The sequence below is a fragment of the Dermacentor variabilis genome, chromosome 7 (assembly GCF_050947875.1).
Source record: "Dermacentor variabilis isolate Ectoservices chromosome 7, ASM5094787v1, whole genome shotgun sequence".
Taxonomy (NCBI): Eukaryota; Metazoa; Arthropoda; class Arachnida; order Ixodida; family Ixodidae; genus Dermacentor; species Dermacentor variabilis.
This window is the reverse complement of record NC_134574.1, coordinates 172,257,406-172,273,697: the sequence shown is the minus strand read 5'-3', so window position 1 is coordinate 172,273,697 and position 16,292 is coordinate 172,257,406. Positions and strand designations below refer to the sequence as shown.

The window sequence follows — 16,292 nt, the reverse complement described above, 5'->3', positions numbered from 1 at the left end:
AAAAATTACGTTTCGCGCGCCCCCGTTTCGGTTTCGGTTTCGGCGAAACCAAAACCGCAAAAGGGGTACTGCTGCAGTCTGCACGACGCGCTGAAGCTAGAAATCAGTTCTGTTTATCTCCCCAAGAAGGTAGCACAAATTTCAAACGCTTCTTGTAAGTCCTAAGAGGTGCCAGCACCTCCCAGTGAGCACGCATCGTCATTATGGCGTGAAATTTCAAACGGAGGGTTGAAACCATACCCGTGCAGCAAAGACCTTGTGGGGCAGAAAACCGCCGCCGTACATGTACGGCAAAATCCATCAAAGGGTTAACAAAGTTTCCTTAAAATATTTGTCCTTAACTTGTTCATTTCATGACCTTTACATTTTTCATATCAGCGGCATGCATTGCTTTGCTAATTTCAAACTGATATAGTTCTAAAGTTCGTGTGACACTTTCTATATTAATTAAATAGACAGAAAACATGGAAGCACTGATATCACTTTTTTTGGGACATATCACTTTTTATTTTTGGGACATACTAGTATATTGTTTTATGAAAGAATACATATTTTGCTTGTCTTGACAGTGCGTAGCATTCAAGAATTCATTTGCATCATTTTTGGCAATGACAATGCAGTTATTATTAATGTATTTGATCTCTCGACACATTCTGTATGGAGGAGGCCGAGCTGCAACGTGAGCCCCACCCCCGAACGAAATTTCTAGCTATGCCACTGTGGGGTGCTGACTACAATAAAGTCATTATTCAAGGCTAAGAGACATTACTAAACTCCTTTTCCTTTTCTTTCTTAAAGCTCTTTAAGGTGTACAGAATGATGTCACGAATGCTAAGGCTTACACAGTGTACCTTGCCTGCAGCAAAAATATTTGACACTGATGATATAACGTAGATGTTGTGATGCTGAGTGAAAGACAGTGGTTATTCAAGCCTAACAAGCATGTGCAGCTCCTTTTCCTTCTCATTTTTGAGGCTGTTTAGAGTTACATCACCAATGCTAAGGGTTTATGTAGTAGGCTTTGCCTGTGGCAAGTACTTGTCTCTGTGATGATAAACTTGTGATGTTTAGCATGTGATGCTACCCATGACGCTGATCTTGCAATGTTTATAGCAAGAAAGTAGATAATCAGGCCCAACAGGCATTATGCACCTCCTTTTCCTTCTCTTTTTTAAACCAGTTAAGAGACAGATATGCATAATGAAGCGACCAATGCTAGTAATCAATGTTTACGCAAATATCTTGTGCAGCGAATGCTGTAACGCTCTCTGCAACACCTACCTTGTGATTCATGATCTTGCCATAGGTCTCGACGAGACTCTCAGCATAAAATGGGGTCTCGCCGTAAAGCATCTCGTACATGCACACCCCCAGGGACCACCAGTCACACTCGGGGCCGTACCTGCCCTGCCCGTCTTCCATAGCCTGCCATCAAAACAATGAAGATGCAAGCATGAACATTGACGAGTCAACAAACACAGCCACAACCAACAATCGACAGAAATAAAGGAACTCTGTTACTCAGAAGCATGGAATAGAGCATGCATTAATAGTACTGAAAAAATGGACAGGGATGAACACTTCATGAGAAATCTGGCACTGTCAAGAGAAAGGAGTCGCACAGAATGCTACCAGTATGCATCTGCACATTGCTATCATGCAACTAAATCTGCTTCTCTGTAATTTTTCTAGTCAAGAGTTCCTCCATTAATGCTCATTCTACAAGTTCCTACAAGCGCTATATCAATTCTCACACTCTGTTTCTGCCAGCCACCAGACTAACATAAAAGCAAAGCTACTGACAGTGAATGCCTACAACATTACCCTGAACTTGGCCCATTAGCTAACAAGCTCTTACTCTGGCTATCAAACAAAGCATCAGAAGCTTACAATCTACTTTGCGAACGTGTTTCATGGTGACATGTGGGTGAAGCACTTCCATGCTGGTTCTGAAATTGTAAAGCATGCAAAGAACAGTCAGGCAGGATTCAGCACCCAAATGCCAGCATGTAAGGCACATTCGAGGAAACGCAAGCATTACCAAGCTGATAAGAAGTACTGAATTCAGCCATGTCTAATTTTCCCTGTGTGTCATACATTAGTACACAAGCAGCACAATAGTGCATCACAGGTACATATAGTTTTCAGCTTCTGTCATTTGTCTCAGAGCATGTAACCAGCAAAGACTCCACTCTACTTCAGTGCATAAGACTGAAACATACATACATGTGTAACATACACATAAATGGGTTATGTGCATGGGAAGGTAAACAGGTGCAGGACGTTTGAATAAGCAGAAGCTTAGGATAGGAGCAAGCAATGTGAACAACATGGATAACAGTAAAGACAGGACTGAAATAGTGATCAGGCTGTGATAACTCATCTTCAAGTGCTGATGCAGTAGTTAAAAGTGACAATACAAAAGGACAAGGGGGGACTTAGTCGTACTTGCAGTGTTTGAGAGCAAAAGGAACATAAAATATGCTTGCCCCAGCCATTGTTGAGCTTGAAAATATGAAAAAAAGACATGCTGAAGAAATTGCCAATCATATGAATGCTGAACAGATGAAGTTCAAGATATCAGGATATTAATAGCTCCCACAAAAGTACCAATAACCACAGATTAAGACAACCAAGGGCCTCCTCCACATAAAGTGTTTCACAATGGATTTCACTGTCTGGATTTCATCTCTCTGTGATAGTTGAGCATATCGGAACAAAGAAAATATTGACTATTGGAATACTGTACACTAAAATGGTTAGCCCAGAACACGGCGGAAGATAGATGGGAGTGCTGATGTGCCTAACTTTCAATGCATTTCACAGAGTAACGAATGTCCCAGTGTCATGCCCTGCCCAGCTTTCTGCAGGGCTACCTTCCAATCGCTGGTCTCCTCTTCATTATGATCACTAGCGTTTGGCACAAGATGAAGGAGACAAGGTGGTGTAAACAAGCGCTGCCTACTTTGTCCTGCGTCACATGCTAGCCATCCTAATGAGAAACCAAATCGCCCAAAACTACACCTTGCTATATACATTTGTAACATACTTAGCTTAGCATTGCTTAACAACTAGCTGTTATTGCAATGTCTGCACTGCCATACAGACAGAGCTATCAGGAAAAATTACTTCCGCATAATAAGGAATGGTGTCCATCAACCAGTCAGGCCACTTTGATATTAACATACTGAGTCACCTGAAACACATGTAATTGAAGTTCATCACCCTGTTGGCTGCAGCTGGAAAAAAGCATGATGGGCAAATTTCTTCCCCGAGCGGGCACGTACCCAGGATTCTTTTTTTTTTTGGGGGGGGGGGAGGAAGCGAGGGGGGTACCATTACTAGTACAAATGTGAATAACGCCTACCATAAAGATGCATAAAGCCACAAAAGAGAAATGCAATAACGTGTATTTCACAGGTACGCCTGTAAGATACACCTCTCCTTTAGTTGAAAACAAGAAACCACGTCAAATGGATTCATGCAGAAAAGAGGCACAGGAAGAACACTCCCAAGAACAAGTAAACAAGCGAAAGTGTAAAATAAGGATTACTATAGTGCAATACAACTTAAAAGCGAAACTTGACAATATATAGCTGCAGCGAAGCAAGCATACTATTACATTTCAATAAATAATTAGGCTTTCGCAATTCCGCTATAATAGGGGAGGAAATGTACGAAATTACACACCAATAATTTTGTTTTTGTGGTTACCGCCTTATTTGGGTAACAGTAAAATTTTGATGTACGAATTATTTGCAGCCTTGCGGAAAAACAGTAGCTGGCAGTTATGAGGGCATGGGTGGGGAGGGGGGCTTCACTGCAGACTGAATTTGTATCCGACTATAGTAGCGTTTTTTTTTTTAATTAGCTCTGAAAGAATTATAGAGAAATATATACTTGCAGAACAATCACAGTTCTTTTGGATCCCTCGTTTACTGCTCTACCAAGTTAAGTGCCACAACCGACTCGTATTGTTATTCGTGAAGTTGCGTAACAATGCGTGGCCGCCAGTCCCATACGACTGCGATACATACGACTGAAGCACAGGACGCTGCGATTCTATACGTACTGCGCCCACCGCGGAAGGTTAAAAAAAACACCTACATAAGCACAGCAGAGAAGTGGCTACGTCAGGCAGCTGGAATGATAACTGCAGAAGCATCATACAAAACACACAGAATTGTTCACCACTTCTGGCGGCGTTTTCTCTACTTGCCTTTTAAATAAAAAGATGTTGATCCCTAAATATTTTCGCAAACAATGGTTAAATTTGTTAACTTTTGCTTTCCCTTCCTGTTTGGCTGTTGCCTTGGCTCTCTCCCTTAGCAGATCGCTTAATTTCTCCATTCCTCGTGATCCTTGTTTCCAATTGTCAATTTTGCACAAAATGTGCTGTACAATTAGGGAAAAACCAGACGAGGTAACGAGTGACAGTCATATTGCTTATGAGTTTAAGGGTTATTGCAGGGTTTGATGATGCACGCTGTCTCGCATTATTTTATTTTCCTCCTTATCTAACCCATATCGTGGGCATATGGTTCCGAGGATCTGCCAGCGTCGTGGCGAGCTGTGACTCGAGGAAAGAATGAAGCAAAAGGGAAAGTTAAATGCAATTGGTGTTTTCTCCGGCCGCAACTCATTCCATGAGCATACAGACCAGCTGACCACGAACCAAATCTGTTCCCTGGTCCCTTGATCAGTCTAAACACAGAAGGTTGAACTAACGATGCAACAGGGATGCGCACGACCGTTGAATAGATGGTAACAACTTAATACACCTCGAGTTAATCGCGAGGGTACCAAATCAATGGGAAAACTGGTCTTCACAGCCCAGGAGATGCCTATTAAGTACCACCATCCAAAAAAAGTGAGAAAAGCAGCAAAATGTTGACCGCCAAACAGCTATCAAGTCTCAACATTCATTTGGCGGCGCTTTAGGAATGTGTGAGGAGTGGTGGCGTGGGCGAGGAAGGGGGGGGGGGGGTATGTCTCTTAATTTCGGGAGGGGGGGCCTGCCCCGCCCCCCTCCTGGGTATGTGCGTGTCCCTGAGAGCTTATAATAATGTTGGTGCTGGAAGAGGACACAGGTGCGATGCAATGCAATGCAATGCAGCTATTGCTTGGTTTAGTAATAAGTTTCCATGCCACCTATGTGTTATTCCATGAAGCTTGAATCAGCAGGACCCAAGTTGGACAGCCTTATCAGGCGAGTTGGCACTCCTGCCTAATTTGCTTCTTGGCACCAAAATAAGCAAAGCAGCACTTATGGAAAACGTCAGGTAGTTATAAATGACTCTACAGCAGACTACTGGGCACTACCAGAACTGTACAAGATCAGAAACAATGTATTTCAGTGGCATATGAGCAAGCAAGACAGAAAAATGGGCAAAGGGGCAAAAAAAATTAATAAATAAATAAAGCAATGTGCACAATCCACCAGCACAGATGAACAAATTCACGCAAGGAGGCAACAGATGCAGAGGTGCAGTGGGGCTGCAGGCAGTAAAATGAAAGGCAAGCAGAAGAGTTGCACCCACCTTCTTATCTTCCCAAGAATACTGAGTAGTGAGTTAACAAGTCGGCAATTAGGAACCTGTCCATAATGCATACTGCACACACATTTTCAAACAAGCAAAGTGAAGGCAGATATGGTAGTATGACAAAAAAAAAAAGGAAAACAAATGCAAGAGAAAACGAAAACAAGAAGTGTTCCGCAATGAAAGTTGCGAAAGGAAAGAGAAAAAAATGTGTTTTTCGTGGAGGGTTACACACAGCCAAGCAAATGAACGGTGTGCTTGTGTCTCTAGCTAGCCCTAGCATTGAAGACAAGTTCTGATCTAGCTCTCAATGCATTGCAAGTGTGAGTGCTGCATTAGTGAAGCACAGTGGGTACTGCATGATTTCCAACACACTGAAATAATAGTTAATAAGCGAAAGGGGTCTAAACAGCAGCAACAACAAGCAAACAGTGAAAAACAGTATGGCAGCTAGTCTGGCAAATGTGTTTGGAAGAAACCTCCGGAAAAAAATTGCTGCCACTTTGAAGACGTGCAGCAGCAATCCATTGCATGTTTCTGGCTGAGCTGTCTGTGTTTTGCTGCAATGTAAACAAGCGCTCAAGCACACAGCAAGGCTGAAGAAAGCCAAGTAAAACAACAACATTTTACTCATGCTACAAGGAATGTAAATACACACAGCAATGTCAAGGCTTACCCTTAAGATTTCAGGAGATATGTAGTCGGGAGTGCCTACAGCAACATTGGACTGAACCTGCAGTAAATGAAGAAAGTTTCTGGAAATACTTTTAGTGAGGGAGCTGTGTACAGCACAGGTCAGTGGTCACACAACACATCATGATCTTCATTGACCAAACTGCTGCACATAAAATGCAGCTGGCCTTTTAAAATGAGCACATTTTTTGAATATTCTGCTTGTGTACCAATATATATGACTCTTGTAAGGTTTTTTTTATTGTGTTGCTTTCTTTGTTGTACCTTTGAAAATCCTTATTGATGGCCCTAAGTGTGGCTAGAACACAAGACTGAGAATCAAAGGCATTCTGCTTATACTAGTATTGCAACCATAGGCGGCGACTATGGGGAGGCTCCGGGGCCCAAGCCCGCTCTGGAAAACTCCAGGGGGGGGGGAGGCTGAGCCCTCCCCCCCCCAGCGATGTTGAAGCCCCCTCCCACCCCTCCACACACACCTAAAGTGGAATTACCAGAGCTTTCTCCCCCACATCATTTGAAGTTCCTTTTGACTTTCCTCAACCTTATCACTTGAAATTTTACTGGGGCTAATAATAGCTTACTGCATCATAGTTGGCACGGACGTGCACGGCTTTTAATTCATACTTTCACTTTATTTCTGTAAATTCTGACAATACCTGCCTCATCCATATTTTCTCACTTCAACATTGCTTTAAATTTCCAATATATTTAGATATACACAACGTACAAAGCTAATTGCACTTTTGAAAGAAATGGATGTATCCCATTAAAGCTTATTTCTTAAGGTATGGATAGCCTATGCCTAGAGTTGCTATATGTCCACGACGCTTCAAATTGCTTTGCGTGCTTTTTTTGACCATGAAAAAAAATCTATGGACTTCAGTTACCCCTTCGGCAGAGTCTTTTATCAATGGCGTGTGAAATGCATGTGAATGTCATGTGTCTCAGTATTGCTTCTCGTTCCAGTAAGCAATGCTAATGACTCGTGAAAAAAAGAACATTTCTAGTAATTCACAACGTTTATTAGGGATGGAAACAGTTGTGTGCAAAGGTCCCAAATATGTACAGGGTGTCCCCATTAACTATCATGCACCAAGATTTAAAGGGCCCCTCAACAGGCCCCATAGCAAATTTTGGTTATACGGTGGAAGTTGTTACGTGTCCTCTAGGGAGTGTTCTGGCACAAAAATTTTTCAAATCAGCTCATTAATAGCCAAGATAGAAATATTTCAGTGCCGCGAACCCATGATTTCAGCAGCTGGGTCCACTGCCAAGCAAGACGTTCTCTCCACTTGCCCTGTCTAGCCTCCGCAAACGAAATGAATTCCCTGCGTTCTCCCATACCAGACCTCAAGGATCGCGTGACGCATACGTCACAGGCCCCGCCTTCACTTTTTTTCGCCTCGCTTCTCTTTTTTTCGGCACTACGCACTTCCTCTGACGGCGTCGCGTGCGAGCTGTTGTCTTGTTGGTGTTGCGCACGATTTTGCGCGCTGTGCACAAGGAAACATGACTAGCGGTATAATCCAGTGCTACACGAATACTAGGCAGAACAAGCAGATCACTGAATGTGATCTCGCGCTGGAACACGGTAGAAAATGGCATAGTTTTGGTACCTGTATCCGTGACTGCACGACCGCGGGAACAAGCAGACGAAGCGGAAGTACATCTCTTTTGCTTTGGTGCGAAGTAAAACAAAAAAAGCAACATTCTGTTTGTGTGTTTTATTATTTCTCTACCCTTCAATTTGTCAATTCAAGTAACAGATCGGACAGATAACAGATGTCTTGAATAATTCTCGAAGCCACGTGTCACCACGAGCGATATCACACTGCGGACACCCGTACATAGATGCAGGCACACGAGTACATCATCTTCCGGCTTGGAGTACAGTGGCCGCAAGGAGAAGGAAAAACAGCATTCGGTTTGAAATTTCAGATCATTACACAGCACGTAGCGATGTAATACTTTGCATACACGATCATTATCGTGCAATGTATGCTCTGCGCGTGTCAGCTCAATATGGCCAGACTTGGTGAGGGGTCCTTTAAAGAAAGCACAATGCCTTACTCGAAGAAAACCTAGTGCATATTGTTTACAGCACAGCGGAGTAGCTGCCAGTAATTTTTTCGTTACTGAGATTTTATTAGATAATTGTATTTAATTATCTAACTCGAGACGTACTATTCTAACTATCAAAGTGTCAATTAGGCAACAGCTAAGGGACATCCAACTGCGGTGTTTTCAGTGACGTACAAATTGCGTACTAATTTTCCCTACGGATAATTAAAACCCTGCGAAATATGGAGAATACCACATGACTGCGCTCTCACCCGGATCATGAAGCAGTGTCCTCGAACAGGCTCTCTCTGAGTTATCCAGAACGAAATAAAGGAAACAAAGAAAAACATGGCAATCGAGCTACTGCCTTATCTGCCATGTCCAAGCCGAAGTAACACGTCACGTTTGGCGTTAGTTGAAAACAAGCCGTGATAGCTGATGTCTCAGCATAGACAAAGTGCACGGATAATTTTTGCTTTTATTTTTTGCCACAAACACAAAACCTATCACAACAAAAGCAAATTGACAATGACAGTGCAATGGTCTATATATATATATATATTGTGATGAAGAAGATCGGCAGGCTAAGAAGCCCCGTTGCCATCGCGTGGCTCATACCCAGTTGTTCACTGGCTGCGCCCTAGCTGCTGCTGCTGCGTTGGTCGCTGCTTCTCTAGGACCCGAATAAACCCCCTTTACAATTGGTGGAGGTGCTGGGTTCAACAGGAATTCTGGAACTTCGCAACCGGACACTGCAGCCTGTCTTCATTATGCCGGAAGAAGGACCACTGCAACCACAACCCGTTGCCCCGGTGACTACCGTGGTCTGTCCCGGCGCGTTGCGTCAATGCAACCCACCCATCTTCAGCTGTACCGAAGACCATGACGTAGAAGACTGGCTCGCTGACTACGACCGGGTGAGCATCCACAACCACTGGGACGACACCAAAAAACTGAATTACGTATCATTTTATTTGAGCGGTGTTGCCAGCGTGTGGCACTGCAACCATGAACGTGATCTCACGACGTGGATAGCCTTCAAAACTAACATGACGGAAGTATTCGGGCGCCCCGCCGTTCACAAGTTTCACGCCGAGCAACGTTTGCGCAGTCGTGCGCAACAGTGCGGGGAGACATTTACTAGTTATATAGAAGATGTTGTCGACCTCTGCAACCGCGTCGACGTCACAATGGCTGATGCCGAGAAGATCCACCATATCTTAAAAGGCATTGAAGACGATGCCTTCCAGATGCTGTTGGTGAAAAATCCGGCGACAGTCTCTGAACTCGTCAGTTTCTGCCAAAGCTTCGACGAACTCCGCAAACAACACATAGCCACCCGCCAATCTCCTCCTCAGGCGACTTCAATGTCGAGCTCGGCTGTTTCCCCGGATAACATGTTGCTGCTGCTGCAGATCAAGGAGTTCGTCCGTGAAGAGGTGGCTCTTCAGCTTTCTCTGATTCCCCTTACACACGGCCAGTCGAATTCTGCGTTGGCGCCCGCTCTCCAATCTGCCATCAAGGAGCAGGTAGACGACCACATTCCACCTTCTCTCCAGCAGGCTCCGGTTGCCGCTCCCCTGACGTCTGCCGAAGTCGCTTCGAGGCCTGCACCACAGACCTACGGTCCCCTCCGCCCACCTTTGCGCCCGCCCGTATCCGCTCCAGTCCGGCCACTGGTGCGGTATGCACGACCACAAGATCGTTGGCGCACGGAAGACAATCGTCCGATTTGTTTTTATTGTGGCCATGCTGGACCCGTAGCACGTCATTGTCGCCTGCTTGCACCAAACGTCTCCAACAATGTGCCTCCATATGCGCCACGTTTTCAACAACGCCGCAACTATTCTGACACCTTTGAATCTCCTGCCGTCGAGACCGCATTCTCCGGTCGCCGTTCACCTTCTCCTCGCCGCCACTCCCTTTCCCCCATGCACCGTCGGCGGAGCCCTCTGCGCCAGGAAAACTAAAAATCGCAGTTCGGGAGGCGAGAACTGCGGTGTCTGCGAAATGTATAAGGCCTCACACTTCCCCAAAAAATGTTATTGAAGTCGCAATAAAAGGAACATTGACGCTAGCACTTGTCGATACCGGTGCTGCACTTTCAGCGATAGATGCCCGTATTTGCCGCAAGATAAGAAAAGTGACAACGCCACTTTCTGGACTGTCTCTTCGCACTGCCAACGCGCAGCACGTCGAGCCATCCGGCGCCTGCACTGCTCATGTCGTCATTCAGGAGGTCCTCTATATCATAGAATTCATCGTGTTGCCATCTTGTTCACACGACGTCATATTAGGTTGGGACTTTCTCTCCACACATCATGCGATCATTGACTGCGCCCGCGCCGAAATCTAGCTGTTTCAGTTTTCGGGCAATATTATTACTGACCAGAGGGACCCTTGTCACAATATCACCATTTCTGAAGACACCGTTATACCTGCCTGGTCTTCCGCCCTTGTCAGTATCTCTTGTGACTCTGTAGATGACGGAACAGCACTCTTCGCTCCGTCTGAACTTTTAGTTCGCCTCCGTTCACTACCACTGCCGTTCGCCGTCCTCGAGTTCTAAACTGGCGCCTCTCTGATGTGCGTGTCAAACCCATCGGCCGAACCAATTACTTTACGCCGCCATGAAAGCCTTGGCAGAGCAGAACCCCTGGCCTCATCTGCAATATTTGACACGACGGACGACTCCACTTATCTTGCCGCTCTCGAGGCATCGCCTCCTCAGTCACTGCCGCGTTCTTTTACGCCAGCTATTGCCAGTGACCTTACGTCGATGCAGCGCTATGAACTTCTTCACTTGCTCGAAGGCTTCTCTTCTTCCTTTGACTGCCAAGCAACATCCCTCGGCCGCACAACGACTGTCTCGCACACCATCGACACTGGGAGCCATGTGCCCATTCGGCAGCATCCCTACCGAGTATCGGCGACTGAAAGACGCGTTATCAATGACCAGGTGAACGATATGCTGAAACACAGTGTCATCCAGCCTTCTAGTAGTCCCTGGGCATCACCAGTCGTCCTAGTTTAAAAAAAAAGACGGCACCATATGATTTTGCGTGGATTATCGAAGGCTTAACAAGATTACCTCAAAGGATGTATACCCATTGCCACGTATCGACGACGCCCTTGACTGTTTGCAAGGTGCGGAGCTTTTCCCTCCTTAGATCTCCGCTCTGGCTACTGGCAGGTGCCCATGGCTGACGCTGACTGTTCTAAAACTGCATTTGTAACACCAGACGGCTTGTATGAATTCACTGCAATGCTGTTCGGTCTGTGCAACGTGCCCGCCACTTTTGAACGCATGATGGACGGCATCCTGCGCGGCCTGAAGTGGCACACTTGTCTCTGCTACCTCGACAACGTTGTAGTCTTTTTTCCTGATTTTCCAACCCATCTTCGCCATTTACATCAAGTTTTGACCTGTCTCCGGAATGCTGGGCTCCAGCTTAATTTAAAAAAGTGCCTATTTGCAGCTAGAAAATTTACTATATTAGGCCATGCTGTCTCCAAAGAAGGCATCCTTCCTGATCCTGCTAAACTTCGCGACGTATCCGAATTCCCGAAGCCCACTAACTTAAAAGCACTATGCAGCTTCATTGGCCTATGCTCCTATTTTCGACGTTTTGTTCGCAATTTCGCTACTGTGATCGCACCACTAAACCAACTCCTACAAGGCGACAATGAACTTTCTGCTTGGTCGGAAGCCTCCGATGATGCCTTTACGACTCTTCGTCGCCTACTCACGTCTTCGCCGATCTTGTGCCATTTTGATCCAAGCGCACCTACACAACTTCACACTGACGCCAGTGGTGTCGGCCTTGTTGCCGTGCTCGCACAGCGTCAGAACCCTAATGTCAAATATGTGGTCACCTATGCCAGTCGTACACTCACAAAAACTGAGGCCAATTACTCGGTAACAGAAAAAGAGTGCCTGGCTATCGTATGGGCTCTTCAAAAATTTCACCCATATCTCTATGGTCGACCCTTTGACGTGGTGACGGATCATCACGCTCTTTGCTGGTTGTCTAACCTCAAAGACCCGTCGGGCCGCCTCGCTCGGTGGGCCCTCCGAATTCAGGACTATGATATGCGTGTCGTCTATCGCTCTGGACGGAGACACTCTGACGCCGATGCCCTCTCGCGCTTCCCAGCAACATCCGACAGCAGTACTTCTACCTACAGACCTGACATCCTGGACATGGCCTCAGAGCAACGTAAAGGCCCATGGATTGTCATGATATCCGCCTTTTTGCCAAATCCTCCGGCAGCTTCGGCACCTCGAGCGTTACGCTGACAGGCGCAGCATTTCACCATCCGCGACAGACTTTTGTACTGCCGCAACTACCACAATGATGGCCGCACATGGCTCTTAGTAGTGCCCCGCCACCTTCGACAAGATTTATGCTCCGCTTTTCACTCTGATCCGCAGTGTGGTCACGGCGGAGTGTCGAAAACCTACACACGGCTTCGCCTACGATATTATTGGCAGAGGGATGTACAACTTCATCCACAAATACGTATGCTCCTGCATTGCCTGCCAACGCCGCAAATGTGTCCCGCATTTCTCCACTGCACCTCTCCAGCCGCTTCCCTGCCCAGCTCAGCCATTCGACTGTGTCGGCATTGATTTATACTGGCCTCTTCCATCTACTGGCTCCGGCAACCGATGGATTGTTGTCGCCGTAGATCATTTGACACGATATGCCGAAACCGCCACCTTGCCTGCCGCATCAGCAAAAGACGTCGCCTCATTCATTCTGAACAACTTTGTTCTCCGCCATGGCGCACCCCGTGAACTGCTGAGCGATCAGGGTCGCGTGTTCCTCTCGGACGTCCTGCAGTCACTCCTATCTGAATGCCAAATTAATCACCGCACTACTACTGCTCATCATCCACAAACCAATGGCTTAACAGAACGATTCAACAGAACTCTTGGTGACCTGCTATCAATGTATGTTGCGTCTGACCACTCCAACTGGGATCTTGTACTTCCATTCGTCACATACGCCTATAACACTGCCTCTCAAGCCACTACCGGATTCTCACCATTCTTTCTGCTTTACGGCCGCCATCCCTCCAGCACCATTGATACGGTTCTCCCGTACCAGCCGGACCCTGCTGAATGCTCATCTGTTTCTACGGTCGCCCAGTACGCCGAGAAATGCCGACAACTGGCCCGTTCTTTGATGTCTGCTCAACAGTGCCGCCAAAAAGAGCGCCATGACCTAAGCCCACCCCCTCACCCCTTCCCTATAGACTCACTCGTGTGGCTTTGGGTACCGCCTGTTGCTGCCCCTGGCCTTTCGTCCAAGCTCCTCCCGAAGTACCACGGGCCCTGCCGCGTGGTTGCGCAACCATCACCTGTTAATTACGTGGTCGAGCCCATGTCACAATCTCCCGATCTGTGTCGTCGGGGACGAGAGACTGTCCACATTGACCGGCTGAAGCCATATTACGACCCTCTCACCTCTTCCTAGATCGCCAGGATGGCTACTCTTCAATTCTGCGGGTGATCGTGACGAAGAAGATCGGCAGGCTAAAAAGCCCCGTTGCCATCGTGTGGCTCATACCCAGTTCGTTCACTGGCTGCGCCCTAGCTGCTGCTGCCGCGTTGGTCGCTGCTTCTCTAGGGCCCGAATAAACCCCCTTTACAATATATATATATATATATATATATATATATATATATATATATATATATATATATATATATCAGTTATGCAAGTGTGGTGGTAGACCAAAAGCATCAACTGTCATCAGAAATGAAAACCTGGGACAAACCAGCAGCTTCAACCAGCAGCCTACACACGGATGTTCTAGCATTTATGGCCTCAAACCTTCATGCTAGAGTGTGGGATGTGGCCAACCACGTGCCAATTTCCAAGTCATCAGTTTGGAGGATTCTAAATCACGGCCTTTCACGAGCACCACCTTAACCAGGACCAATGCTTAGAAGATAGGGACCTGTAGAATCATCCAGATTTCTCGAGTTGGGTCCTCACAAAAGCCGATGAGTCAACGGACTTTCTGAGCAACATCATGTGCACACATGAAGCCAATTTTCACAGAAATGCCTAAGTAAATTTGCATAATGCACACTATAAGGGGAGCTCCAATTTACGCTGCATAAAGCAGAATAGGCACCAGTACCAGTGGTCACACATTGTGTGGTTCGGAATTTATGCTGGTGCTATAATAGGTCCCATCTTCTTCGATCACACACTCACTGGACAGCGTTACATGAATGAAATCCTTGAAGGAGTAGTGGGTGACTTTCTATGCAAAGTACCGCTGTCAAGTCCTCCACTTTTGTGGTATCAGCAAGATGGGGCACCCGCACGCAGCAGCCACCGAGCACGAAGCTGGCTGGATGCGACTTTTCATGCGCAATAGATTGGAAAGCATGGGACTGTAAACTGCCCGGATAGGCCACCTGACCTCTCTCCACTTGATTTCTTTCTTTGGAGTTATGTGAAAGATCATGCTTACTTGATCGAGACGGATGTCAGATTTCCAGCATTGGTCATCAAGCAAGCCACTCAAGATGTGATAAAACGGACATAGTACTGTATAGCTGCAAAAGGAGACCTCTTCGAACACGTCCTCTAGGCTGGTGTTCACTGGAGCTCACCAATTCATAGGTAATAAGACACACTGAAATCTAATGTTTCTTTTTTTATGTGTGTGTGCATACATCCTGACTGCCAATTTGGCTCATTTAGAAGTTGTATATTTACTTTCTTGAACACATTGGCTTTGCCTCTTCTCTACATGTTGGTCGCTTCCCGGTCTGTTTATTTCTCTTTCATTTTTTGACACAAACCTGTTTTTGAAGCACATATACACTTTCATAAAAATAATATGGTCACTTTAATTTGGCTTTGGTCTGAAGCAAGTTTCTGGCATGAAATATAGCTTCGTGCACACTCTTTCGATGTGGTGCAAGGAAAGCTGGAATTTTTAAACATTCTATGCCTATTACATTGCTTTTCCCATTTCGTGCGTGGTCAGAGTGGCACTTCAGCCGCATTATCAAGGGGCTTTTGTTGTCAGTGTGACTGTTGTATTTCGGCGGTAGCCGCAGGTGAATTACGAATACAGTCACGGCCGCAACGGAACTAGCACTCTTTATTCAGAGGCATATATATATATACAGGTGACAACACTGGCGCCACTGGCGGCATGTAAGGGCAAACAGAAACTGAAAGCGAGATACTACATATTCCTCTCCTTACAAGAACAAGGTAACTAATAATAGATTAGTGTTGTTATACATATACACAGTATTTGCAATTAATTACAATTACCTTCACAATACATGTCATGTGCTCATCATTAATAATACTGTATGGAATAATTATACAGCATGGCCTAGGACAAGCAACGCCAAAAAGACAAAGCAAAAACGACAAATTGCTCGCAGAGACACAGGCATGTGCACATAGTTCGTGCAGCACTCAAGTTCTGACACTGCACCCGTCTGCACCTAGCACACAAGCTACATGTGGTCCCGGTATCGATCTGGAGGCCTTCTGTTCCTCGGTGGTTGGACCCGACGTTGAAGCACACGGTCATCCGGCACAGCTGACGCTGGAGCTCGTAGCGTGGGCGTAGCTGGTGAGGCTTCGGGACGAGCTGTTGAGGCATAATCGTTGGATTGCTGAGATGCCGTTGACGGAGTCACGGGTTCGGAAACAGCATTATGCTGCTGATTCCATGTGGCTGAAGCTGCAGGTACCCTGGATTCGACGCATTCCAGGTTCGTCCATCATCAAGCCGAAACGTTGATGGACCTTGTTGACTGATTACCTTTCTCGGGCGGCTAAACGCGAGGTCTCCCTTAACCGATATTCCAGGTTTTCTTATTCTAACGTAATCACCAACAGACACTGTTGTCTTCTTTGCGGCCCTGCAATGGTCTGTGTACTCTTTGCTGTAGTCTTGCTTGCTCTTAACTCGTTGGCGCAGACGATGAAGTTCGGAAACAGGATC

At 46.2% G+C, this 16,292-nt stretch overlaps 1 protein-coding gene across 3 annotated transcripts in view; it reads right to left on the bottom strand.

The window, feature by feature from the left end:
• Window positions 1-16,292, bottom strand: part of gek (serine/threonine-protein kinase gek) — a 320,768-nt gene that overhangs the window by 153,276 nt on the left and 151,200 nt on the right. For all 3 annotated transcript variants that reach the window (XM_075700310.1, XM_075700309.1, XM_075700311.1), the window contains exons 6-7: window positions 6,217-6,273; window positions 1,282-1,425 (exon numbers count right to left, since the gene is read on the bottom strand). In XM_075700310.1, the coding sequence (XP_075556425.1) occupies window positions 1,282-1,425; window positions 6,217-6,273 (201 nt within the window). The remainder of the gene's footprint in view (window positions 1-1,281; window positions 1,426-6,216; window positions 6,274-16,292) is intronic.